The sequence below is a fragment of the Carcharhinus amblyrhynchos genome, chromosome 23 (genome assembly GCF_965287045.1).
Source record: "Carcharhinus amblyrhynchos chromosome 23, sCarAmb.v2.hapA, whole genome shotgun sequence".
Taxonomy (NCBI): Eukaryota; Metazoa; Chordata; class Chondrichthyes; order Carcharhiniformes; family Carcharhinidae; genus Carcharhinus; species Carcharhinus amblyrhynchos.
This window is the reverse complement of record NC_137346.1, coordinates 26,519,089-26,546,596: the sequence shown is the minus strand read 5'-3', so window position 1 is coordinate 26,546,596 and position 27,508 is coordinate 26,519,089. Positions and strand designations below refer to the sequence as shown.

At 41.9% G+C, this 27,508-nt stretch overlaps 1 protein-coding gene across 2 annotated transcripts in view; it reads right to left on the bottom strand.

Annotated features, from left to right (window-relative positions):
* Positions 1 to 27,508, bottom strand: part of LOC145357375 (double C2-like domain-containing protein beta) — a 300,330-nt gene that overhangs the window by 94,240 nt on the left and 178,582 nt on the right. For both annotated transcript variants that reach the window (XM_080210683.1, XM_080210684.1), the window contains 2 exons: positions 7,785 to 7,911; positions 1,950 to 2,107 (listed from right to left, as the gene is read on the bottom strand). In XM_080210683.1, the coding sequence (XP_080066809.1) occupies positions 1,950 to 2,107; positions 7,785 to 7,911 (285 nt within the window). The remainder of the gene's footprint in view (positions 1 to 1,949; positions 2,108 to 7,784; positions 7,912 to 27,508) is intronic.

Below are 27,508 nucleotides of genomic sequence, written 5' to 3'. Positions count from 1 at the left end.
CAGTGAATTGGGGAAGTGGAGGAACAGCAAACAGGGGAAGGTATAAAGGTAACAAATGATTGATAAGTACTGAAATTAATATCAATTGGCCCTCCACAATGTTCTACAACATTTCTGTTCCTGGAATTGTAAATAAAAGAACTTATTACAAAGTCTCTGTGCACTAAACCTCTAAGGCAATGCGGAGTGCCAGTTGAATGCAGAGTAAACACATGCATGCTTTCTTATTGCTTATTAGGTTTATAATTTTACTTCTTATAGTGACAGGATATTGAAATGATTAATAGTTGCAGTGAGCTCACTATATATTTTGGATTCCAGGGAGATGGATTGGCAGGCACAACACATTTAATTACCAACCACATGTAATGCAAGTGAATCTTATCCATAAGGGCACTGGGGTTTCGGAGAATAATACTGAAAACCAAAGCTTTATTTTGATATAAGCCAATTGCTAATTGGCGGTGTCAGTTCTGGCCCAGTTATAGCATGTTTGCTTCTGGACTGGAATGTTGTGAACACCCGAGACTGAAACTCCAATGCAGTACAGATGGAGTCCTGCACTGTTGGAGATGCCATCTACCTGACAGCTGGAATTGAAAAAAAAATCCTATGGCACTATTCCAGAGCAGGTGAGTTCTGCCAATTGTCCTGGCCAATGTTTATTTTTTGACTGACATCATCAAAACTGATGACCTGCTTGTTTATCATGTTGCTGTTTGTGGGAGTTCACTTGATGCAAATTGGCAGACAGATTTCCTATACTACAGCACATACTGCATTTCAAAAGTATTTCATTGGCTGTATAGTGCTTTGGGATGGCACGACACTCTGAAAGGATCAATAAGAATGCAAGTCCTAGAACCATAGAATTCTACAGTGCAGAAGGAGGCCATTCAGCCCATCAAGTGCACCGACCACAATCCCACCCAGGCCCCATTGCCATAACTCTATGCATTTACCCTATTAGGTTCCCTAACACTAAGGCAATTTAGCATAGCCAATCCGCCTAACCTACACATCTTTGGACTATGGGAGTAAACCGGAGCACCCGGAGGAAAGCCACGCAGACACTGGGAGAATGTACAAACTCCACACAGACAGTGTCCTAAGCCAGGAATCAAACCTGGGTATCTGGCACTATTGCTGTGAGGCAGCAGTGCTAACCACAATGCCACCATGCCATCCAGCTCAGTGTTCTGAGCCAGATCAGTGTAACGTAAACTTTGCTCAGTACTTTTGCACAATTTCCCAATGATATACACTTGGAAAGGAAACGGCAAAATGGTCCATCATGCTAAACTAAATCTATGGGGAAATTGTGTTTATTGTCTCAAAATTGGGATTGTTTAGGAAGGCTTCAATAAATTTCAAACTCAGTACTTACAAAGGTTTAACTAAAGCAGGTGCCAATTGACAGACAATTGCAGCGAGAGAGATGAAAGGCTGAACAATGGAACAGCCACTTTGAAAAACTCAAACAAATTTAAGCCATGTTACTTTATTGTACTTCAAAGCTCCCAGCCCCTCCAGGTCAGGGAAGAAAAAAAAGCTTTTATCTTGTGATTCCCACTGGACTGCTAACTAGAGACTTCTTCAATGATTGAGTCAAAATGCATTGATGACGTTACTTCGTATAATGGTTGCAACAGCTTTTGACAATGCCCATGAAATGTCAGTAATGCATCACTGACCGCGCATTATTATGGGTGCAGCATTTCTCAGATTTAAACACGTTCTGAAATTGCACACTAACAACTTTCCCAATGGAGTAAAAATGTTCTGAAGGCAATCTAGTAATAGCTGAGTATTTTCAACAAATTGGTGCGGTCTTTCACAAGAACCTGGGGGCAGCATTTGAAAACAAGCTTCCTTTTGTTGATATGAGCTATGATTTTTAGATTGAAGTTGCAAGTCCCCTTATTTATAAGTCACAGTTTGTTACTTACATTTTTACATATGGATCCGAGTATCCGTTTGCATCCATAGCTGCTAAGTGCGCGCATCTTGCGATGCCAACCACAAGCCCAGTTTTCTGTGAACTGTACTTCAAAGAGATGAGGATCCGACCACGCTCCTCCAGTGACTTGTCTTCTGTTTTGTCTATCTGCAAGGAGGTAGAATGTTCAATCTATCATTTGCTGAATAGCAATCTTAGCCACACAGAGAAACAGTAAGTGCCCAGGTTTGCAAAAGAACTGGAACACACACTCTGCTTTCTTGAGTTGAATTTATGTTAAATAATTGATACAATGGTGGATGGGGAGAAGTTGGGGTGTTTCTTCTCCTGTTTTTGGGGGCAAGAATGGCAAGGGGGGTGGGTGGAGAATGGCACGGGGAGTCCCAAACAGGCTTTTACATTGATGGGATTTTCCCTGAAAGATAGTCCTTGCCCCCGCCCCCCCCCACCCCTCCCACGACATAACGGGAATCCTGACTGTAAAAGTCAGGTTTGCTATTTACATTCATTTAAATATGCTTCTCAGGCTTTTACACCCGATAGTCCCCCTCCCATGTTGAATTGTCCATTCACATCGACGTGAGGGGATGAATCACAACAAACTCCCCATGGTGTGCACCTGGAGGAGGTACACAGGTGAGTACAGTCCCAGGGATGGGGAGGGGGGCGGGGAGGTCGTCTTGCCTGGGCACTGCCCCCAGCACTCCATGGAGAGTGGGGGGAGTTCCGTGTTTGGGGGGGGGTGTTGGTTCAATCTTTTTACTACATCGGAGCACCCATTAAAAATGTAAGTCAGCCCATTGGCTTTTCCCACCCATTATAAAACTATCAAAAGAATGGCAAAATTCTGCCCAATGTTACAATTCCAGTTGATGTTATTACTGGACAAATCAGATCCCAATGTGAAACCTGGCTCAATAGATCCTAACTTTTTTTTTAAAAGAGGATAGTTACTGAACAAATTCACAGGGATCTGCTGATGAACTTTTAATACAAAACATAAAATATTTACTAAAACAAAAAGTGAACCATATCGCACTAGACAAAAAAAGAAAGGTTGGAAAGATCTGTATACACATGCCAAAAGATTATTCAATTTCCAATTATTCTGCACAGACACATACGTTAGTGAAGAGTTGCCACTAACTTGACACTTGCAAACAGATTTCTTCTGGTGAATTCTTAAACATTCAACTGATGCTGCTCACCTCTCTTCCCCCCACCCGACCTCCAAAGAAAAATGCATAAACTCACTCTTTGCTCTGCAGTTGAAGAAAATGACCCACCGCAACTCAGTCTTTGAGTAGCACCTTTGTGAAACTGATCACTTCACTGAGTCCCATAACTGATTACTCAGTTAACTAATGTCCTTTTAGCCTTGCAGTTAGGTTTTTTCTTGGGCGGGGGGGGGGGTGGTAAAAATCCCTTTCTTCGCTCTTTGATACAAACACTCACTCTCAACATCTCCTCTCTCAACTCCTGACTTTCCCTTTGTGTCACTGGATCATTGTTGCTAAGCAATGGTAAATCTTTCCTACTTTGTGTTTTGTTTCCAGAATCACTGAACTTTCAAAAACAGGACAGGAAAATTCCTCTCTTTGTATCAGAGAAGGATACTGCCTTTTATACCAAAATGGTAATGTGAGTGAGGACCAGGGGTAGAAATCATGAGCCCTCGTACTTTTCTTGTTTCTGGGCCCATTACCTACACTCATCCCTTAACCTTCTCCTCACATTCTTCCAGTGCCCAGAACTGAGAACCAGTCTCATGATGTGGTCAAACATTTTTATAGGTTTAACAAAAAACACTTCTTGGCTTTTGTACCCCATGCATTTGTTGAAAAACCCAGTTGAAAGTTCAGATTTCAATATGGCACACTTGACAACCCTGGTTTTGTTAGACAATTATACACAACTGGGTCCTTCATGCAACCAACTTCACTTCTTTGAACTTGGCCCAATGTGATCTGCAAGCTAAACATCCAAAAGACTTCATAACCACAAGCACCACAAACAATAACCCCGTTTACAAATGAGGACATCTCAAATTATTGGTGACATACTTTATTGAAACATGATTCCTGGTTTCATTTTCAAGTTTAAAAAGGATACAACCTTCCAGTAAATTAGCACCAATCTATTCAATAATGTGTTCTTACTGGCCCCACAAATGGGCTTTATTGACTTAAAAATTACGCTTTGCACTGAGTGATAAATATTTCCTCATTTTAAATTGAAATAAAACACCCTTACAAATGTCAGCATGAAGCAGACAACAGGAGTGCAAAGTACTGCAGATGTTGGAAATGGGAAATATAAACAGAAATTGCTAGAAACATTCTGCGGAAAGTGAAATGGATTCATTTCTTCAGGCTTTCGTTCTGCACTTGTTCTGACAAAGGGGTCACTGGCACTTTTTTTCCCCCCTGTACAGACACTGTCTGACATGCAACTTCAATGTTTCACATTTCTACTGGAGCAAAAAAGCTCCTTTTTTCTCAATCCTCCAAAAAGCAATCAGACTCTTGTGAGCCTTCTGTTCCCTTTCAGCAAGAAATCCAGCAGCAGCTACCTGAGGGCCAGTTTGGCACAATGTTAAACTTTTTTTTAAAAAGTTAAAGTATGAAGAAAACATTTGGAAATTTACTGAACAAAAAGAAAACAACAAAGCAATGAATTGATAATTTTTTAAAATTAGTAACTATTAAAAATGACCATTTAAAAGTGCAAAGCAGAAGAATCAACAATCTCTGTTGTCCTTTTGTTTATATAGGAGAGGTAGAGAGAGACAAACTAGACCAAGTCCTTGTCACCAGAGAAAGGGAAAGGAACTGGATCTGAGCTAAGAGGTTGGGTTTAAGAAACAGCCATCTTGTATTTGCCTCTGGTGGTACAGGCCCTGAACTGGCTTCAGCAGAATTCAGATGAAAGTGGGATCAGAAACAGGTTACCTATGTGTGTGCATGGTGTGCTGTGTCATGTGCATGTGGCGTGTCATGTACATGTGTGTGTTTGGGGTGTGCTGTGTGCTTGTGAAGCATATGCGTGTGCGCCTTAGTCCCAGCTTTAGGGTTCTTTCACACTCTCACTCACTCACTTACTGAGGTTTAGAGACTTTATTGCTGAGGAGCATTTTGGGATAGTTGTGAAGGTAGAAGGACACACTTCCTCTCAGACTGCAACTGCCCCACATCTCCCTGTTGATACAACTGCGTTCCCTATCCTGCTCTGCCAGATTCACTCCAGCACTTATGCTGAGGATGGCAGTGTGGATTACATCACCCGGAATGTAGTGTATGCGTGAAAACAAATGGCTGCATAGACTTAGGCTCTCACTCCAATAACCCATTATATTACAGAGCTTTGACCCAGAGATGGGCATTTGCATTGAGGCACGAAGCAGCTATTTGAGAACCTGGGCATCCACAAGGCAAGGTGATTAGTACCACGAGCATCCCTCCTCTCCCAGGCCCTCTCTGGATTTGATCCCCATTTGTAGTCTTGACTCTTAACACAGATAGTGGAAAGTTGATAGCCATTTAGGGAATAGTAGGGAATGGAGGCAGAGCAGCACTTTCCAAGCGCTATAGACTTATTCTTGCCAACACGTATAAGCCAGGCCAGCTTGAAAAATAATTTCTGTTTTTGCACAATCACCAAAATTTTGTTTCCGGAACCAAACATTCACAAAGGACTAAGAGCAAAATACCTGACAGTATGGAGGCTTGGCTAGTGAAGAAAGGAATATTGAAATGTTTTCTATATGTGTATAGGGGTTCAACGGGAGGAACTGTGTGAATGTCGAGCACATTAACAACAATTTCATTTATTTTTTCATTCAGCAGAAAATGACTGTTGCAGCAATTTGTGGTCATTATGCCTGTTACTTGAGCGGATGAAACCTCGGAGATGGAAGAGAGGCCACAATCAATCAAGTACCCTGAAAATAGTCATGCTGGAAAATTTCACAACCTTGTCACAAACCAAAAGGGATTTACAGAAAGGAAGAATGAAGTAAATGACACTTAATGATGTACAACTGATTGCTGCACAAAGGTTTGGGGAATTCTAATGTGGCACACTGAGATGATGGAAACATTCTGATTGTGTTTCAAACAGTGAAGCCAGTTTTATTGGGTCAATCTTTGGTGGGGGGAGAAACAGACCACCACAATAAAGGAAGAGCGCTTGCCACATTGCTGTAATTTCTCTGAGACTGCTTTGCAATGGAAACATGGGTTAGCACAATACCCAATACCCATTTCATACCTAACCCAGGCAGAATTACATTGCAACTCCTCTCCCTCCCTTTGTCACAGATTAAAAAATAGCATTAAAAAAGTTTGATTGTCAGCAGAGACTGACTAAATGAGAAATAAAGTTACATAGTTGGGAAATTAATTCTCAAATTCATTTTGAAAAGTATCAGTTGCAAAACACATTTGACAATAATGTCAGAGACTGGTAACCAAATTGCACAACATGTTCAACATTCTCCCTCCTCAAAAAGCCCATCCTTTCACTCCTTTGTCCTTGTAAGCTAATACCCAACTCCAAATCTACCTTCCTGTCCAAAGTCTTCAAGTTTATTGGTGCTTCCCAAATTTGTAGCAATCTTTCTAGTAGTTCCATTGTTGAAACTTGCCAAATAGACTTCCAGCCTGCCACTTCACCAGACTGCTCCAATCCAAGTCACAAATCACGTCCTCTGTGACCTAAGTGTACTATCCTTCCCCATTCCTCACGATTGCCCTGTTTCTTGTGGCACAGTTATCACTCTATTCTCCCCTAATGTCTCCTCCATTGTCTCATTCAGTTGGTCCATTCTTTCTTGGATTCACTCTTACCTATCTCAGAATGACAGCATCTCTTCCCATTCTCCACTGTTAACTCTGTTTTTCCCACTTCCTCATTCTGATCTGCATGTTGCAACTGGCATGGGGTCCGCTTCCCCAATTATGCTGAGGACTTCCAGTTCTAATTCCCCACCACCTGTCTGGACAGTTTTTATCTCCCATCAAGTCCTGCATGAGTGGGCAGCATGGTGGCCAAGTGGTTAGCCCTACTGCCTCTCAGTTCCAGCAACCCTGGTGCCATTCTGGCCTTGGGCGACTGTGTGTGGAGTTACGTCCTGCTAGTGTCCATGTGGGTTTCCTCTGGGTGCTCCGGTTTCCTCCCACAGTCCAAAGATATGTAGAGCAGGTAGACTGGGCATGGTTGCGGGAATAAAGGAGGTGGGGTGGACCTGGGTGGGTTGCTCTTTTGGAGAGTCAGTGCAGACTTAATGGAGCGACTGGCCTCCTTCTGCTTGTAAGGGTTCTATAGAACCCTTGCTTTCTCCAGTTAAATATTGGGGAAAACCAAAAGCCTCATCACGTCCGTCATTATAAACTTATTCTCGTGTTTAAACCTCTTCATGTGGTATGATTAAAATCCCTGAGAGAAAGTTCCAGCAATAAAATTAACCTTTAATGTTTGTAACTGCTCCAGGATACTATGGCTTTTTGAGACAAGTGCATAAAAATCTATGAGCATCCACTAAGAAAAGAACCTGCCTTTTTCATTATTATCTTGCCTAGTGGGAAGAAAATGCAGAAAAAATGGGATAACTTTTGATGATATTACAGCCATAATTTCAAACAGCACAGATCACACATCATGTGTGCCAGAGGAACAAATCCTGTGCTTCATAGCAGGGGGATTAAGGTACATTGTTATTTGAGAGCTGTAAGGAAACGCGAGTATCTAGTCGGTTATTGACCATGAAGACCTTACATTTATGGCCTTCAACTAAGTATTCAATGCAAACAGGGTTAACACTCACTGGCAGCTGTTTCTCCAAGCAAATGTTGAAAGTCTTCGTTTGATTTGGCTTTAATTTTTTCAGTGGAATTCTGGTCTCACCAATAAACTCGTTATGACGGAATTTATCTTCATCACATACTGAAATCCTGCAAGCAACAACAGTGAAGGCATTACCGGCAATTGTTTTGGCACCAGTCACATTGTTGACTTTATGTACATGCACAGGTAAGAAAACCATGCCTGAAACTTACCATAGAAATGACAAACATGATTGTAAACAACAGAAATCTGAACATTAATAAAGCAATTCATTCCTTCAGTCAGTAAATATACAATAATAATTCCCAGGAGGAAGTGACAGGGTGTGCATGATGCTTAGAAACCAACAAAGAAATATTTGAGCAGTTCATGCTGAGCTCTCCTGTGAAATAGAATAGAATCCCTGCAGAGCAGAAGGAGGCCATTTGGCTGATCGATCCTGCACAGGCAACAATCCCACCCAGGCCCTATCCTTGTAACCCCATGTATTTACCCTGCTGATCTAAGGAGCAATTTGCATGGCCAATCCACCTAACCCGCACATCTTTGGACTCTGAAAGGAAACTGGAGCATCTGGAGGAAACCCACACAGACACAGGGTTGCCTGACATTATTAAGTGGGTATCACAAGTTGTTCTTTCTGTGACCTCCTTTAGCAATGGCTCAATGTTGACTTGGACAAGTTGAAGCCTAAAGACAGAATTTTCTCATTTTTGTTGAAGAGTGGCATAGCGGACAGGAAAAGCGGGATGGAAGCCATCGGCTTCCTCTGCTGTAATTTTAGACATTAAGTAGAATAAAAAGGTAAAGGGCAAGTTTCATACTGGTGGGGCAGGTTTTGAATGAGTCACCCCCTCTGGTAACTTATGTATTTAAAATATCGGGTGTCACTTGAAAGGGGGGGGGGGGGGGGGCATTTTAAAAAGAAAAAAATAGAACCACCGCAGCCCCAGCAAACACCACATGCAACTTTCTTCCCCCCCCCCCCCCCAACTCCCAGAAAACCCCGACCACAGAATTCCCTTCCCTTTCTCATCAGAGACTCTCCACCCACCTATACAACTACCACCCCCCCTAGCACCACCTGGACAGACAGTGCCAAGGGAGTGTTAGGCACTGCCCAGGTCTGACTCTCTTCTCCTGGGGTCTGTACTCAGCTGTGCCCCCCGCCCTCCAGCAGGTTCCGCTCACCAGGTGCATGTCATAGGGACCGGTAATGATTCACATCAGTGTGCCCTCACGCCCATGTGAATGGGCAACTTAACACTGGGGGACTATCTGGTGTCAAGGCCTGATAATGATATTTAAATATATTCAAATGGGAATCGATGTTGAACGTCAGGATACCCCTGATGTCATTGGTGGGAGGCGGGAACAATTGCAACAGGAATCCCGTCAGCCTAAAACACGTTTTGAGAAGCTTGCACGATCATCTGTTCCCGTTGCCAATTCCCCTCGTCCTCCCCGATAACAGGAGTGGAAAATCCCCCTTATGTTACTGACACATTAATGGACACTGATAGAGTTACAGGAATGGCAGTACTTATTTCGAAAGAATATTTGCAAATAGCTTTTTTTTTTAAACCCTTCTCAGCAGTTCCGTGCTGGCAATTGTTAATATACAGCTCGTGGATTATTTACATAGTGCATACTAGGTGAAAAGGCATGGAAAGGGCATGAGTTGGTATTGAGTTAATATGGACAGTAGGGGTGTGAGCTGGCATGGAGAGGGCATGGGGATCATAGAAGTGATTTGGGTCCTCTGTCATGCAAAAGCTGACCCAACTCATGGAAGTTGTGGTGGGCTAAGAGATGCCAACTCAGGGGTACAAGCTTGCTACTCTTATCCTGTGCTAGCAAATACTGGGTCACCAGCAATGGGAACAGTGGCACAGTGGTTAGCATTGCTACCTCGCACTACCAAAAACCCGGATTCAATTCCGACCTCAGGTGATTGTGTGGAGTTTGCATGTAGCCCCCCCATATCTGTGGGTTTCTTCCAGGTGCTCCGGTTTCCTCAGTCCAAAGATGTTAGGTTGATTGACCATGCTAAATTCCCTCTTAGTATCAGGGGAACTAGCAGGGTAGAAACACGGGGTTATGGGGAAAGGGCCTGGATGGATTGTTGTTGGTGCAAGTTGATGAGCTGAATGGCCTCCTTCTGCACTGTAGGGATTCTGTGATGGGAATGCAAGAATTGGGTCCCCTCTGCCATTTTTAAATGGCTCTGGAGTCATTGCCACTCTGTAAAAATCCAGTCCTTTATTACACAATGTGCATTAACGTCACAAAGAGCATACAATATAAATTCACAAAAATGATGCCAGGGATAGGAAATTATAGTTACTAGTAGAGAGGTAAAGTAATGGAATTTTCATTGGACAGAAGTCTAACTGGAGATCTACACATGTTTTGTTAGGTTGAATAGGGAAAAGCCATTTGCTCTAATTGGGCATTGAGTGACAAGGATCATCAATTTAAAACTGTCGAGGAGAATAGTTAAGGGAAATGTCTTTACACTGAGTTGTTAGCAGCATGGAACGCTTTGCTATAGGAATTGGTTGACGAAATGGTACTTGTGTTTTTAAGGGAACAGCACAAACATTTAAAATCAAAGATGTAGAATAATGGACAGTGTGATTAGTTTTGGATTGCTTCAGCAAGAACAAGAACAGGCAAGATGGGCCAAAGGGCTCTCTCTGTACAGTGCTGCATATTTTTTATGATTTCCTCCCTTCGTTGTAGAAAGATGCACCGGCACACACAACAGTGAGGCATTTGGTTTGGGTAAATACAACTTTTAAAAAGTAATTCAATTAATCAAAAGCGACACCTTCAATGTAATCAGAGTGAAGTATCCCCAAATCATGAGTAGCAAAAACAGTCTGCAGCAAGCTGGCGATCACTTTAGATTCACCATTTGCTCCCTATGCAAATTTATTACAGCACCAATATTTCAATGGTGCAACAATTTATTGGTTGGTATTTATCAAGTTAAAAATGCTGACAATATTGCTTCATTGCTACTATCACAGCAAGCTACAAGGCATTAGTCAGAAAGCTGAGGCCTCCAAATCAATACTAGTGATTGTTGCCTCACAACCAATTGAATACAGGTGTAAAACTTCCTCGTCAAACGTCAAGCTCTTTTAAAAATGAAAATACTGCGGATTGAATAGGATCTTGAAAGAGAACTGAGAAGAAATTAACAATGCGCTTGATGTTGCTCAAAACTGAGTCTGTCATTCGCCCACCCTCCCACACACTATTAGCAAACTCAACAAGGTTCTGAAAATTGAAAAGAAAATAAATATTAGGTGAATAAATAAAACCCTTTTTCGGTAACCATGATAGTAATTTTAATGGCCTCTGAAATGCGACAATTTATATGAAGAATTGTCATAATTCTACCTCTATGACACCAACAACAAAAATGTAATTGTTTAATGCTTTCAGTATATTCAAATACTAAAGTACTGTGCAGGGGCAAAAATGACCACAGCTGAGAAATACAGGAAGTAAAATGAGGGTTTGAATCAAAAAGCATGTTTTGGGAAAGTTTTTGAAGGTGGTTGGAGAGGTATCATGTTTCAGCTAAAATGCTTCAGGAGTACTGGGCTAAAACATCTGAGGTGTTTACAACCAAAACGGAGGCAGCTAGAAAGGACAATGTAAAGAAGGGTAGGAGGATATGAAACAGGCAGACTAATGGTACTGAATGAGATTGTGAAAGTTGAAAGGAGTAAGGCATAAAGAGTTGTAAATATGCACAAGGATATTGAGATTTATGCATGGGCAGATAGTCAACCAGTGAAAGTTGACACACAAAGTAACAGGGGAGTAAGAAATTAGTATGTTAGGACTTTGGCCTTTGAAGTTTTGATATGGATTGCAATTAATGAAGGAGAGAAGAGAACTTATGGTTAGGTTACCAGCACATGTTTGGAGGTGATATAGGCATGGACAAAGGTTTCAATAGCAATCAAGATGTGATAGAGGTGGTGTTCAATGTTGTGGTGGAGGATGTAGAATGTCTCGCTGCTGAGAGGTGTTCAATGTTGTGATGCAGAATATAGACTGCCTTGGATTGGAGATGTGTTCAATATAATGGTGGAGGATATAGCCTGTCTCAGTACTGGAAAAGCAGAGGAGTTTGACATTTAGCTCAAGTTCAAACAGGACAGTCTGACTTTGTTCACAGAATCAGCATCACTCTGGGGAAGTAGGTAAAGAGTAGCTAGAGGCAGTTAGGTGGTAAGGTGCAGGCAAAGCTTTAGGCAGAAGCCTAGTGGAATAACTTTGCTCTTGCTGATGTTGAGCTCAAATAAATTCTTGAGGAGTCAAGGGTATTGGCATGGTGTTGAAGCTGGATGTTGTCAGCATGCGTAGGAAAACTGATTTTGTGACTATGGGTGTTGTCACCAAAGGCAGCATGCAAATAGGGAAAAGATGGGGCCATGGATGAAATCTAAAGGCATGCCAAACATGACCATACAGAGAAGATTGGAATACCAACACAGGAGATGTGCTGGTGTTGTTGTAGTGGGTAGAATTGGAACAAAGTTGCAGCATTTACACTGAAGCTAAAGAGTTGGGAATGAAGGATGAAGTTGCCAAATGCATTGGAATTCAGAGGCCGAAAAGCCGGAAGAGGGTGGAGTACTGTAATCACAGGCACGACCCCATTGTCAGGCTTTGATGAGGAAAAGGGCAGAGAGTAGAACAAAAGGCAAGTGAGGAGAGAAGTGGGTACAAACCTGGGTCATGAAAACATGGTTGGAGACTTGTAGAAAATTTTCACAGAATTTCAAAGGGCGTTGATGAGAAAGAATGTCTTCTAGCTCTGTACAGCTTGACAATGATCAACAGCTATGGTAAGGTTCTGAAGGAATCGATTTACAACCCAACAATATTCACCTTAGTACAGCCATTTTTCAAGAAGCGTTGAGTGCATCAATAATATTGAATACAAGGCCACAGTCAAGCTGCATCATTTTATCTCTGTCCACCCCCCTCCCCGCCGCCACAATTAATTGTTTAAAAGTAGGATTTGATGGATTGAAAATTGAATAACAGATAGGACAATATTATTAAAAGTATCGACTTTGTGGACTAATAACACCTTTGGCACAATTAACTTCTTCTAACTTTGTTGAAAACAGCTCCCTGCTAACTCTACATTTGTCCGCTCAAATATTTGACTAAGTTATTTTTCTTCAGGCCAGAAAGAATAAAACAGCTTGTGTGTTTACATTGCACTTCAGTCCCGCACAGGCAAACATTCAATCAAATTTTCTGTTATAAGAAGAAATTGAAAACATACTTCTGGACAATTAAGAGTCACAGTAAACACCAGAAGTGATCAGATGCAACAGCAGAGAAAGGCTCAAACATTAGGAGGGCAATTGAGAGAAAATGTCCCTTCATACATTTGATAAAAAACAGCAAGTCCCAGACACGTCAGCTGGATCTGATAATAAAAGTATTAAACAGACCAGCATTTGTCTCAGTTCAGGTAACATATTACATTTGCAGCTGTCAGATACTGACTCAGATTTATGTGAAACTACATCCCTTTATCCCTTCAAAATTTCTTCACAGCTTTGAATTATTTGAAGTAGAATCAGAAGTGGTTAGCTCAATTTATTTCACACCATGGTTTCAATTTCAGACAATAAAAAACTATATTGGGTCTGGCAAGTACAGTCACGGCTGCATTATTTAAAGCCTTGGATGGCAAAGTTCCTCCATAGGCCAACTGAGTAAAGGCACCCACTGTTTTAACATTAACATTATTATTTGAAAAAAAATGATCGTGGGATGTGGGCATCACTGACTAGGCCAATATTTATTACCCATCCCTGAAGAGTCAACCACATTGTTGTAGGTCTGGAGTCATAAGCAGGCCAGATCTGGTAAGGGCGGCAGATTTCCTCCCCTAAAGGACATCAGTGAACCAGATAGACTACCTGTATAATAACTTAAGGGTCAATTCCAAGCACATGGAATCAGGGTAGTATCAAACTTGGAAAGAACTGTAACCAGCTCTAGCCTTACAACCACCTGAGATCTTGCTGCCCCTCCAATTCTGGCCTCTAGAGCATCCCCAATATTTATCACTACACCACAGGTGATCATTCTTCAGCTACGAAGGCCCTATGCTCTGTATTCCTCCTCCATAAACATCACCATATCTCTGTCTCTAAGAGACTCTTTGAAGCCTACCTATTTGGCCTCCTCACCTAATCCCTCCTTATTTGGATCAGTGCTAAATGTTGTTTGACAACATTTTTGTAACACATTTTGCATGTTACAATATCAAAAGCACAGCTTAAAGCAAAGTTTATGTTGCTGTAGGGCAAAAAGCAGAGAAGCAGGATAAAAAGACATTCCCTAGGGTGAGTGGTGTCCCATGGGGGGGGGGGGGGGGGAGGATCTTGGGCTCACTACTAACTGTTACAGAGAAAGCATAGAAACAATATTGAAAGTTGACAAAATCTACTTGGAATTAGTAACCGCAGGAAGACAAGGGCTGGCAGGACTCGTGGGAGATGCAGTTCAAAGTAAAAAATAAACAAAATAACACACTTGGAAGTAAAACTGAAATATTAGAATCTTACCAGTCAAGATATATTTTAACAGAATAGCATAGCTTAAGAACTTCATCATGAAGATACACAGACCATTGAAATTGGAAAGAATCCTGAGCTTTAGACCTGTAGCTATAGAACAGGAGGTAACGCTTAACGTATAAGATCCTAAGCCATGGGTTCAGGCTAACCATTATTAAAGATGCAATGTACAATTGTGAAGACACTATCTGGAGGAAACAAGTCAATTTTGAGAAGCAAAACCTGAAAAGTTATCGATATTTTCAAAAAAAAATCAAAGCTGAGAAGATTAAGGATGATCTAATATAAACATTTAGGATCATGACCAATTCCAATGGCCGGAATTTTGTGCCCCCCAACCCAGTGCGAGTTGGCAGGCTGGAGGTTATGCAATTGCCTGGCACAGCCAGGGGCACTTTGCCCATCACCTATCTGCCTCTGCTGGAATTTTACCAATGACAGGATATATGGCAAACTACCACCTGCCTTTGGGCCAGTTCAGGCCCTTCAGTGATCAATTAATGGCCACTTAATGACTCCCTCCCATCATCGCTGGTGATGCTTACGCCACATTGCAAGGCCACCAGGGAGTCCCTGGCAACCACTGTGGGCTCAGGGGGGTTGCCCTCTGGTCAGAGTACATTGTGCCCAGTAGAAGCCCCCTACCCAAACAACGGTCAAGAATTATATAGATTAATGTTTATAAATGAATTCTCTACATGTGGAGTGTGGTTAGAATGTAACATTTTCTGTCCAAAACTATTGTGATATCAGAATTTGGTTCTGCCGTTCCTTCACAGTCACTGGGTCAAAATCTTGGAACTCCTGCTCTAATATCACTAAGGGTGTAACTACACCATGTTGACTGCAGCGGCCAAGGCAGCAGCTCACCACCACCTTCTCAAGGGCAATTAGCAATCACCATTAAACACTGGCCTGGCCAGCAATGCCCACAACCCATGAAGATATTATTAATTATTTAAATTGAGAATCAAGATGGTTGCCTGGAAAAGAAAGAGAATGGGAATCAAAGAGAAATACGATTTTAGATTACGTTGGGGGAATATAGTAGGCATGAATGATGGGCCAAATAGCCATTCAGGAGTCTCAGGCTGCCTTGCTACTTGAGTTTGTTACTTCCCATGTTACAATGGTGTACTGCAAGGAGAGGGATGTCTCGAGGGCTGCCTGTGCTACTATTCTGAGAGCTGCCGCTCTGACTCCTGAGCAGCTAGGTTCTTAACAGCCTCCTCATTAACTATCACCACTTTCCTTGTCTTCTGCTTTGAACTGTGACGAATCTGAGGAAAGGCAGTTAGGTAATGATGGCCGGATTTGTGCCACAGATAGCTTGAGTCGGGAAATATCATGACTCAATATATCCATTTTGGTTTCAAAAGATCTCATTAAACCTGATCTTCACTTTGGGGTGGTGAGGTCAGGAATGAGTCAGGCCAGCCGAAACTGGAAGCAGATCCTATGTGGCCACGGGGGCGGGCACATACCAAGGCAGACTAATTAGGAAGCTTGTTTCAGTTCTCTGGGACTTCGTCCTACTTGTTTTAGAAGTTGATGAGAGATCTGAACTAACAAAGTTGATGGTTCTTCTCTGCTTAGTGTCATGTCTTCCTGCTTTTTGGGCACAGGATGTGTTAGTATGTTCATAATTCTGTGCAGGTATAACAAAAAAATGCTCCAGTTTTAAAGTTTGCACAGAAGATTCAGGTGGACCAATTTCTTGCCTTTGTTAAGCTTTCATCAATGGTAACGGTTCCAGGAAACTCCTTTGTATCTTCCTCCAGAAGTGTTGCAACAAAGCCACGTTATTCTGAGGGAACTCTAAGCTTTTAGATAATGCCTCCTGTACTGTGTAAGGTTTTTCCACATAGACATCTCTGCTGAATAATATCTACTAAGACTCTTCCGGGCTCATGTTTTCATGAGTTGTGTTTTTTTTTTGAAAACAGCAAATGATCTGCTTAATGGCAAAGTAATGCATGCAACAAAACAAAACCTGCAAGTTACTCACAATCCACACTTCCCAGTGTTAATTATTCACCCGTTAGCTAATTTGCCATTCAGAATTGAGTGAGGGCAATGGCCAACAAATACAGCATTAGGTTCTGGCAAGCATCCATTTCATCGGATATACATTTAACAAGTTTTTTAAAAATAAAACTCAGGTGCTAGATCTTTGAAAAAGGGTGTTCACAAATGACTCACAGGAGCTTCTTTATCTGATCCCATCAAAATCTTTGGCGATGTCTGTCGTGGAATATTCTAGTTCATAATGAAACCTTGTACATATGCTACATGTCGTTATTTAAATACTAATGTAGCTGAAGACAAATAAGGTCTGGCAAACATATATTAAAATTCAATTATCAGTGTGAATTGAGATTTTAATTTTAATCAAAGTCAGAAGTATACGGACTTCTCTTTAGCAGAATCTACTGGATGGGCTTGAATGACATGACACTCTTTTCCACCTAATTATTGAATATCACATCCATGACTAGCCTGCTACTACTGTCACTGAAATTCATTGCACATCAGTGTTATAGATTTAGGATTTTGCAGAGCTCCATGTCAGAATATGCCAGATATGCGATTAGGTTTCAGTCTTTTTTCCCCACTAGGGCACACAATACAAGGTCCTCAGCTCGCATACAACGCTGACAGGTTATCCAACTTGCTCCGAGTTACACAGAGGTACTGAAGCCAATCTTCTCAGCTGAATTAATCGTCCAGTCACTCACCTCGTGCAAAGGATTGACTGAGGTGCTACATAAAAGCAATCACTAAACTTCAAAAAAGTGAATGGCTGTCAAGTGCTTGAGATATTACAAAGTTATACCATGTTAATCGAGGACTCTACAACATCTCAGACTTCTCTCTTCCACCGCCTTCCATCAGGAAAAAGTTAAAGGTCTGAGGTCACATACCAACAAACTCAAGAACAGCTTCTTCCCTGCTGCCATCAGACTTTTGAATGGACCTACTATATATGAAGCTGATCTTTCTCCACACTCTAGCTATGATTGTAACACTACATTCTGCACCCTCTCCTTTCCTTCTCTATGAATGGCATGCTTTGTCTGTATAGCGTGCAAGAAACAATACTCTTCATTGTATACTAATACATGTGACAATAATAAATCAAATCAAAGCATTAGCAGTGGATATTATTGAAAGACAGATATTTTAATATAATCCCACATTTTCAAGATCATGTAATCCATTCTGAATTTAACAGTTTTGATCTAAGGTTTATTTCAAAAATTCTTGGTTAATTTAATCCAATACTGTTTATTGATTTTCTTAAACTGCTTTCAAAGTGACAATTTCTAAGACATATTTTAAAAATTAAACTGGTGACGAACTTTCCCTGAGTAGAGTGGGGGGAGTGACTTATTTTGTTGGATTAAAGGAACTACAAAGTAATTGAAATATTTATGTTACCCCAGTTGACAAAAGAATATTGAGGTTTCTGCCAAATATTGTTCAGGGGAGAATTCTGCTACCCGCTCCCCACCTCCCACATACCCCCATCCCCACACACACCCCCCTACCTCGTGCACATCCCCAGCCCTGCACAAGTACTGTCGGACACAGGACAGAGTAAATTTCACGAGAAGAAATACAGAATACATCCTTGTCAAGTTTTGAAACACCTTTGGAATTTAATGAACAAGTTCTGAAGCGGATGAGCTAGTCGAAAAACCAGATATCAAAGCTGAGGCTGGCTTCAACAGCAATGAGATCTGAGATCCATCATCCCTGGGGAGGCTTTTGTCAGGTAGTTTTGAAAACAATGAACTGTGGAAAAGGAAAGGTGTTTTTAATCAGCATTAAATCTAATTTTATTAGATCTTTAATGAAGGCATCCTCACTAACCAAGCTCTTTTATATTATTTCAGCAACGTTGTCACAGCCAAGACTGCGCTTTTTCATTTTGTTATAAGATAGCCATCACTCCCAGCCTGGAGTTGCCCCGAGCAGTGCTCAAAATCTTATCAATAAAATAAAAATGCATATGCTGTACAACATCAGATCAGCCCAGCTGTTTTGCACACTTAACCTGAGCAAACCCAAAAAATGTCAACCCTGTTGGCGGTGATTAGATCTCACAGGCTGGTTCATCGCAGCATGCTGTCATTAACCTTAGAAATCATTGATCCATAAAGGAGATTCCCAAGAGCAATGGGAAAGTCTGCAGTTCCTATGGCAACCTTGTTGCATTCTCTCAGATGTGGTCACCTCTACAATTTGGATCTAACTAGGGCTTTTGTTCAAATGCTGTTAGCTTTCTAATGCGCTGTTATCGACAGACAAATTTAAAAAATCATACTCTATTAATTAAAATGAGCCCTGTGTAGGTGGAATATGCACGTACCATGCTGAATGATTAAGGGCCAAAACATCTGTAGATTGGCAATCAGCGTCAGATCGCTACTTCACTCCTATTTACTTACACCAAAATTTAGCTGTGCCTTTCTCATCCGACCTCCCAACTCAGGCCGTGTGAGAAAGGTGGAGTGCAGTGGGTTCACAAGGCCTTGTGTCGAAGGAGGCGAGGTGAAAGTAAGGAAGACATGACCCCTTTTGATGGCGCTAACAGATAGTTGTGAATGTCCAGACACTCTGGGTAGTAGATAAATGGGTAGAATGGGGGACGCGTGGTTGACAGGGATTGGGGGGATATGGACAGTTGGGGTTGGACGGATGGTCAATGACTTTGGGTGGTCAATGTGGAGGGAGTTGTTGGTGGTCAGTGGGGAGGTTGTCACTCTGGGATGTGATCAGAGGTGGTTTGGGTGGTTGAGGGGGGGTGGTTAGTGAAGGAAGTTGGGGCTGGAGAGTGTTGTGGCAGGGATAGGGTAGGCAGTAAGTGGGATGAGGGTAGTTAGGGGTTAGTCAAGGGTGGGGAGGATAACAGGGGGTGGGTCTGGTCAAAGGTTTCTATTGCAGTTCAAGGGAGGTTGGGAAGAGCCCCACAGGTGATGGGTGGGGATCCAACTGTTAGTTGGGTGACAGAAACTTGACTCCGGGTCAGGTGGAGGGGTAGTCAGAAGTGGGGAGGCCAGTCAGGGTTGGGTGGGGTGGGGTAGTCATGGGTTCTCATGGAGGATTAGGACACTGTGGAGAGTAACACAAGGATCTGGAGAGGTGGAATCAGTTACTCAGGAGTTAGAAATGTTTTTTAATCTATTTTTGGATATCTATTATTGTGAGATAGTCAGACCAATCCAAAGTTTAAGATTTAAATTGGAGTTTTGGATAGTTCCCAGTGCAGGACAATTCATAGAATCCCTACAGTGCAGAATAGTCCATGGGGCCCATTGAATCTGCACTGACTCTGACAGAGTATCCCTGCCCCACATCTTATCCACATAATTCCACACATTTCCTTTGGCTAATGGGACACTAAGGGGCAAATCAGCATGGCCAATTCACCTAACCTGCATCTCAGTGGGATCATCCAGAGGAAGCCCATGCAGACACTGGGAGAATGTGCAAACTCCACACAGACAGTGACCCGAGGCTGGAGTTGAACCCGGGTCCCTGGAGCTGAGAGGCAGCAGTGCTAACCACTGTGCCACCTTGCTGCCCAATTATCCAAAGGAAGTTTGAAGTTCCTGAGCAATTGCTATTGCAATTCTTATGTGGGGAATTCCAAGGTGGGCATCCCCATGTATATTTGGGGTGATATTCCCCCCCCCCGCCAGGTAAGATGCCCTGGAAATAAGAAAGTGTGGGCTTAGGAGTCTAATTCTTTCCTGGAAAACTCATGTAGTGACATCAAATTTCAATGCCCAGATATGATAAGATCAAACACTGGTATATTGCTTCCTGTAATGAAATAGGGGATAATTTGATCTTGGAAAGCAATATAGCAGATGCTGATCTAGGTATTGATTGTATGGTCAGCAAAAGGAACAGCACTTGCTGAATGGTCACAATGTTCACGAGATTCTCAATACAGATTTTCTTCCAATCTGGCACCTTTCCAATATGGGACCTTTACAGAGGATTAGCAGAATTTGTGAGCAGGGCAAGGAACAGTGTGGCTCTTCAATCCTGTGTAACCAATTAGATTGCAGAATCTTCACTGAGACACACAGAGTCCAAACCAGAACACACAAAAAACAGTAAATATTACTTAGGTTTAAGGGATGTTCTTTCTATTCATTCAAGGAATGTAGCCTCTGCTGACAAGGCCAGCATTTATTGCCCTACTTGTACTTGAGGTGGTGGTGGTGAGCTGCCTTTTTGAATTGCTGCAGCTCCACGTGGTGTAGGTACATCCACAATGCTGTTGCGGGAGAAGGGGGGGGGGCGGGGGGGTGGTGGTGTTCCAGGATTTTGACCCAGTGACAGTGAAGGAACGCAATAGTCAGGATGGTGTAGGGCTTCGAAGATAACTTCCAGGTGATGGTGTTTAGAAAGCAACGATTGGGAAACACAAATGGAATTAAGAGAGAGAGACAAAAGAGAAAAACAGAATAAGTTTTTAAAAATTTTGGGTTGAACTTGAATGAGTGATCAGTATGTAACGCATTATCTCCAACTTTAGAAATCCCACCATTATTTAATGCTTATTTGAACACTGATCGACCGCGGGTAGGCTTTGCCCCTGTCCTTGGATAGAAATTCCATCCGAGACGCCTGTCAGCAATCAGCTCTCCATTTCTGCCAGGCACAGCACTGCAGTGGCCAGAAGTGGTACTGCAGCACTCTGCCTGGAACCAAGTCCCAAGGGCAGGAGGGTAGGAGATGTCCTGGTGGGTCTTTGGGGGAGGAGGTGAGGGGGTGGACGCAATTGGGGAGTCAGGTGATAAGCCAGGGGCATGTTGGGGAAGGAGCCCCAAAAGCTCCAAGGTCCCAGCAGGGAGGGCACCCAACTCTTGAGGGGGCTTCAGAGTGAGGCAACTCTCCTTTCCTGCCTGAATTTTTGTGTCTGTTTCCCCCTCTACCTGAACCTATTCCCACCAGCTTAAAAATGGAGGCTGGGTGGGAATAGGCCTTTAAGCAGCCACTTATGGACCAGGGCAGGATTCCCACCCGAGGCCCAGCCTGCCCATGCATGAACTTACGTATGGATTTGGGAGGGGTGTTTTGTGAGGTGGGCAGGGCAGGGAGTGGAATCCTGTCCATTCAATTTTACACTCCTCCCCTGCCTGAGAACCTGTCTTGGAGAGCATAAATTTTTGGCCTTTGTTTTAAAATCACCAACACTATTTTTATCCTGAGGGAATAAGACTCCATACTTGAAAATTCATTTTTCAGGTTTGTAAAGATTGGTTGGTAGAAATTAGCACTTACTACTTCATTAAAGAATTTATAAGTTCCTCAATGCAGCAGTCCTAATATTTTCAGCCTTTTTTGACACTGTACTAATGAGCAAATTCACCTTTCTGCAGTAATTTCAATGCACAGCCTATCAGCAAGAATTGCTGCAGCATACCCTGTGGATGAATGGGGATTCTCTTGCAGCAACCTCTGGATTTCTTCATTCAAATGTGCAAGAGTGAACATTCCTTTGCCAGATGGATGATGAATATCCATCTGGCAAAGGAAGAAGCCGGATCCAGTTTGTTTTCAATATAGATGTAGTCAAAAGATCCAGTTCATTATGGGCTAATCTGAGACTGCTCACTGGTGATGTAAAGGCATCTGACCTAGTCATGCAGAGCTAGGTAGCAACATGAGAGGACATGCCGTAGAACCTTCTCCGTACCTCTACTGTAAAGATGTACATAGTTCAAGACTTCTTGGTAAATTCTACAAAACTACTGAATGGTGCCTAAGCAGTACATGCCATGGGTAGCAAATACTCATCAAAATAATAGGTTTTACTGAGATTTGTGAATAAACCTAAGAGCAGACTACTTTTCCCTTCTGCATAGCTCCCCTCCTCCAACACAGGTGAAAACGGGTTCTTATGTGTGTATCCTAACCTTTCCCCAATTAGTACCAGAGACTCTTACTCATATCTAGAGCATGACTCAATTGTCACTGCATTTACAACATTAACAATGAGCACTAGAAATTGCCAAGTAATAACAGTGAATGCTTATAGCTTTAATGTTATCATTGCCCCAAAATCCACATCATTGTCTTGACCTGGAGGCCAAAAATATCAATATTTCAGCATATATAATCAGGAGCAGGAACCACGATACGATTTCTACCCCCTTTAACCCAGGTACTGAAGCTAACGTTCTCTCTCAGATCTGGATTATCTGAATTATCTGATCTTGAATAAAATGACAGCAGGGTAACATTAGTCTCGGCAGTGCCAGTTAGCGAGGAATTTAAAAAAAAGACTGATGTTTTCACCTGCTGATTCGTGCTAGAAAAAGTGAGGGTAATCTTAACTTTAAATTTTGACTTTGAGGGAGAGGAAAATTAAACAGGTTGTGTACATCAGGCAGTCACTCCACTATCACACCTTCTTTCCAAACAATGGTGTGTGTGCAAGGGGAGCACAGTGCATGTGGGAATGGTGCGTGGCAAGTGTTGTGTGGTGGCAGGAGTGCGTGTGCTTGTGTGTGTGTGCGCGTGTAGAGCATGAGAGATATTCAGCATGGTTGCTTCTCTTTTCAACCCTATCCCACAGTGAGTAATAATTTTCAGAAGAGAGGAGAACTATTGGAGCACAATGAACCCTTCCCAGGAACAGCACATTTTCACACCTGGCATGCTGCCACCTTGTCAAGAAGATAAGGAGTTTTGTTTATTCATACGAAAAATAAGAGGGTTCATGTTGAGTAGTTTTGCTGTTGCTTTAGATCAACACTGAGTTGCTGCACACCAGATTTACTTCTCAGTTGATGAGGTTTTAATGGAGCATTGATTTTTAAGGTGTTTTCTAAGAACCAATAGAATGGTATACAATTAGATATTTTTTAAGACAGTGATTCATTGATCCAGGGTTGAGATTCCTCACGCTCTGTAATGCAGTTGTTGACTCAGTGACAAAAAACCCCCAGCACACATTATATTATCTTGAAGCACAGAGCGGCCTTTGTATTGGCCATGCTATTACTGTTTGAATAATTGGACAGCAAAATGCAATCTGTCATTGCTTAATTGCAGCACTTTGATGTTTAAAAATCAGTAAATGCATAGACTTGAGGTGATTAAAATGTAATTGATTCAAAATGATCAACTTTTACCAAATGTTCTTACAACTTTTACTGACAATGTACCACTTGTTTAGAAATAACAGCAAGATCCTGATACAGAGGCCATTATGGGAGATAGTTTGGCACCGTGGATAGCATCCCCACCTCAAAACTAAAAGTTCTTGGTTCAAGTCCCATCCCTGGGCCAGGAAAGGTGATACATAAAGTCAGACAGGTTGAGTATCATATATCAACATATATCAATGGCAGTCAGTAGAGTCTCCTGTTCAGACAAATGATGAAAAGAACACTGGACACCACACAACACATGTAAAATGTCTGTTGCCACCAAAACTCTGACTCCTTGAGCTATCACAAGGTCTATCGACCTTACTCTCCTCAGCCACCCTGCACAATTTCAGTCAGGACGTCAGCAGAGAAAGTTCCAGTAATGAGGTCTTAGCTTCTGGTGCCTTTGCAATGGGATTTTGGAATTGGACACCACAGGACTTCCTCATGAACTCAATAATCCCATTGCATTATTAGGGTAGAATCAGAAGTGCGGCCTGATGGCCCATCCTGATGGAATCTGAGGAGAATTCACCCCATTCGTCTTCGTCATCCTAAGGATTTATCTTGCCCAGCTTTGCCTAACTCTGCCAGTCTCAATAGATTTTCAAACAGGGAAAACTTTTGAATGAAAAGCTTGAAATCATTAAATAGTGCAGTTACGTCCTGGATTTTCTGCTCCAGCAAATTGGTTGTAAATCATGTTGTCTGTTTTCAGCTGGACTGACCTGACTGCAAAGCTTCACAGATCAGCCTAATTTTGACGACCACTCATTGGTTTAGATGGAGTTGCATACAAGTACCTCACTTTTTACAACAATTAGCAATTGTACCAGCAAGCTTACTCTTCCACAGATCAGTGTCCTTGGCTGAGCGGTACTATCACTGGACTATTAATTCAGAAACTCAGATAATGTCCTGGGGATCTGGGTTTGAATCCCACCATGGCACTTGGTGCAACTTGAATTCAATTTTAAAAATACCTGGAATTAAAAACCTACTGATGACCATGAAACCACTGTATATCGTCGGAAAAACCCAACTGGTCCTTCAGGGTAGTAAATCTGCCATCCTTATCTGGTCAGGCCTACATGTGACTCCAGAGCCACAGCAATGTAGTTGATTCTCGACTCCCTCTGAACCAGGGCAATGAGGGATGGGCAATGAATGCTGATGATGCCCATTTCCCACAAATGATTAAAAATAAAGATAGTGCCCAGCAATAGTCAGATAGAAGAGTTTATTTTTCAAATTCTTACATTTGTTGCCCCTCCCTAATTGCCTCATCCCTTCGACTGAGTGGTTTGCTATGCCACACTGTTGTGGGTCTGAAGTCACATGTAAGGCTTCAGGTAAAGATGGCAGATTTCCTTCCTTAAAGAACATCAATGAACCAGGTGGGTTTTTACAACAATTAACAATTATCACTAGACTTAATTCCAGATATATATATGGAATTCAAATGTCCTCACCTGCCATGGTGAGATTTGGACTTGCATCCCCAGAATGTTACGCTGGGCCCTGGATTTCGAGTCCAATGACAATCCCAATCCAGTACTGAATTGCTTTGAATAAGCCTGAGAATTTGATAAGGCGCTATATAAATGTAAATTCTCCCTTTCTTAAATAACACACACACACCACAAAATCCAAGAGTAAAAATAGATTGAAACTCAAATCAGAAAATTAACCTTGTGACATCTATGAAAATGGACTTATTTATCTTAGGAACAGGGAACAATTTCAGTTAGTCAGGGCATTTGTATTGTATTGTATTCCAAGAGTTAGTGTGATTAACGTCCGGAAGTCAAAACTGGAGAAGTAAATGCTACAAACATGAAATTCCAATCAGTACTAGTTCTGGGATGTAGCAACATTTGGGAAGGAACGGCATAGCATAGAGTTTCACAATATCAGCACTATCTTCAGAGCTCCGAAGGTAAAGAGTAACCTCTGAAGGACTTTCAGTTCAGAAACTGAATTTGGATTTTGCGGTACAAGCCATGAACTTTAGTTTGCCAGCGTCAACGTTGACTATCATGGCAAATAACGCTTTGACAGCACATTGGTTCCATAACAATGAAGTGCAACAACAATTTTTACAGATGCACTACTTGATATGGCTCCAGTTCTGACCAAGACAGCAAGAAACTGCAATGGGTTGCAAGTGTAGCCCAGTCCATGAAGCAAACCAGCCTCCCATCCATTGACTCTGTCTACATTTCCTGTTACCTTGGAAAAGCAGCCAGCGTAATCAAGGACTCTACGCACCTTGGACATTCTCTCTTCCACCTTCTTTTGTATGAAAAAAGATACAAAAGTCTAAGGTCACGTACCAACCAACACAAGAACAGCTTCCTCCTTGCTGCCATCAGTCTTTTGAATGGATCTACCATATATTAAGTTGATCTTTCTCCACACTCCAGCTGGGGTTTTCACAGTAACTTCATTGCAGCGTTAATGCAAGTCTACTTGTGACACTAATAAAGTAAAATTAAAATAAAAAATGACTGGTATCCTACATTCTGCACCCTCTCTTTTCCTTGTATTCTATGAATGGTATGCTTTGTCTGTATGGTGTGCTAAAAATAGTACTTTTCGCTATATCCTGATATATGTGACAATAATAAATTAAATCAAAATCAAATGGGATCTCTTAGATTCAGCTGCTAAGTTGAGTGCAGATGGCAAGCTAACCTCCAAAGTTGCATTAAAATGTGGAACTGTTGTCATTACAGATTTCCATTCAATTGTGTGTACAACTATAACAGTCTGTAAGAGAATGGAATTTGCAAGGCAAAAAAGGCAAGGGATAATTTTATGCTCCTAGTGGAGAGTCTAAGCCACTGGCTGTGAATACCAAAAATACAGCCACACAATGTTGATAATTCTCAGATAATTGTTTTGAAAGGTTGGAAGTCCATGCATGGTAGGAGTCCATATACTCAGTATGTGCTTCCTGTGGATGTGACTGTCTGGCAAAAGCTAAAATTCAAAAAATGTTTGGATGAGGAGGCATAAGTCAAACACTGAAAGCAGAAATAAAGTGGACACTTTTCTCATTTACAACTAAATCCATTATTTCACTGAATAGCAGGTGCAGGTTATATAGCAGTATGATACAAGAATCATTTGGTTGGTATTTGAAAGGCAAGATGCACTCGAGTTCGTGAAGACCATAACACCTAACTTGACCAAGAAAATTGGGTGAAGGGTGTATGGAAGTGAAGGGAACACCCTACCCCCCAACCCCTTGCACAATCTGGATATAAAATTCACCAGGGCCAAGGTTTTCATATAAATCAGATGAAGCCCAAGAATGTGGCTGGAGTAGTTTAGGATTGCTGCATCTGTGAACTCCCCATTTGGAAAGGAGACCATAGGTGAGGCCATTTTAAAAGAAACATAAAGCCCTGGAATCATCTCAATGTTAGACTACACCACCTCTTCTATTTACCCAGTACCTCTCCTCCCCATTGCAGAGAATTTCCCAGAGCTTAAGGGGCAGTTTTAGCAGTCCTTAACTGCTAGGGCATGATAATGCAATAATGGTTCCAAGCATGTCATCTGTCGTGCAGAGTACCACAGAGTTATTCATTATCCTACACAGGCAGCTTACTGCTACCCAGTTATGTGCAGTGCCTGCTCACTCACCAATAGTAGCAATGCTACACCTGAGGTGTTTCATGACCCCTTTATTTTAAATTATCTTATAAATAAGAAATAGATGTGTACATTCTTCATGAACACAAATGGCATCTGTTTTACCTGTGTATTAAGCCTACACGTGTAAATGGTTTACTGAGTGAGAGCAATGAGTAACTCCCATCTCTGATGCCCATTCAGGCAAGGACAACATCATGGATTAAACCGGTATGTCTGAGTATCAGGAG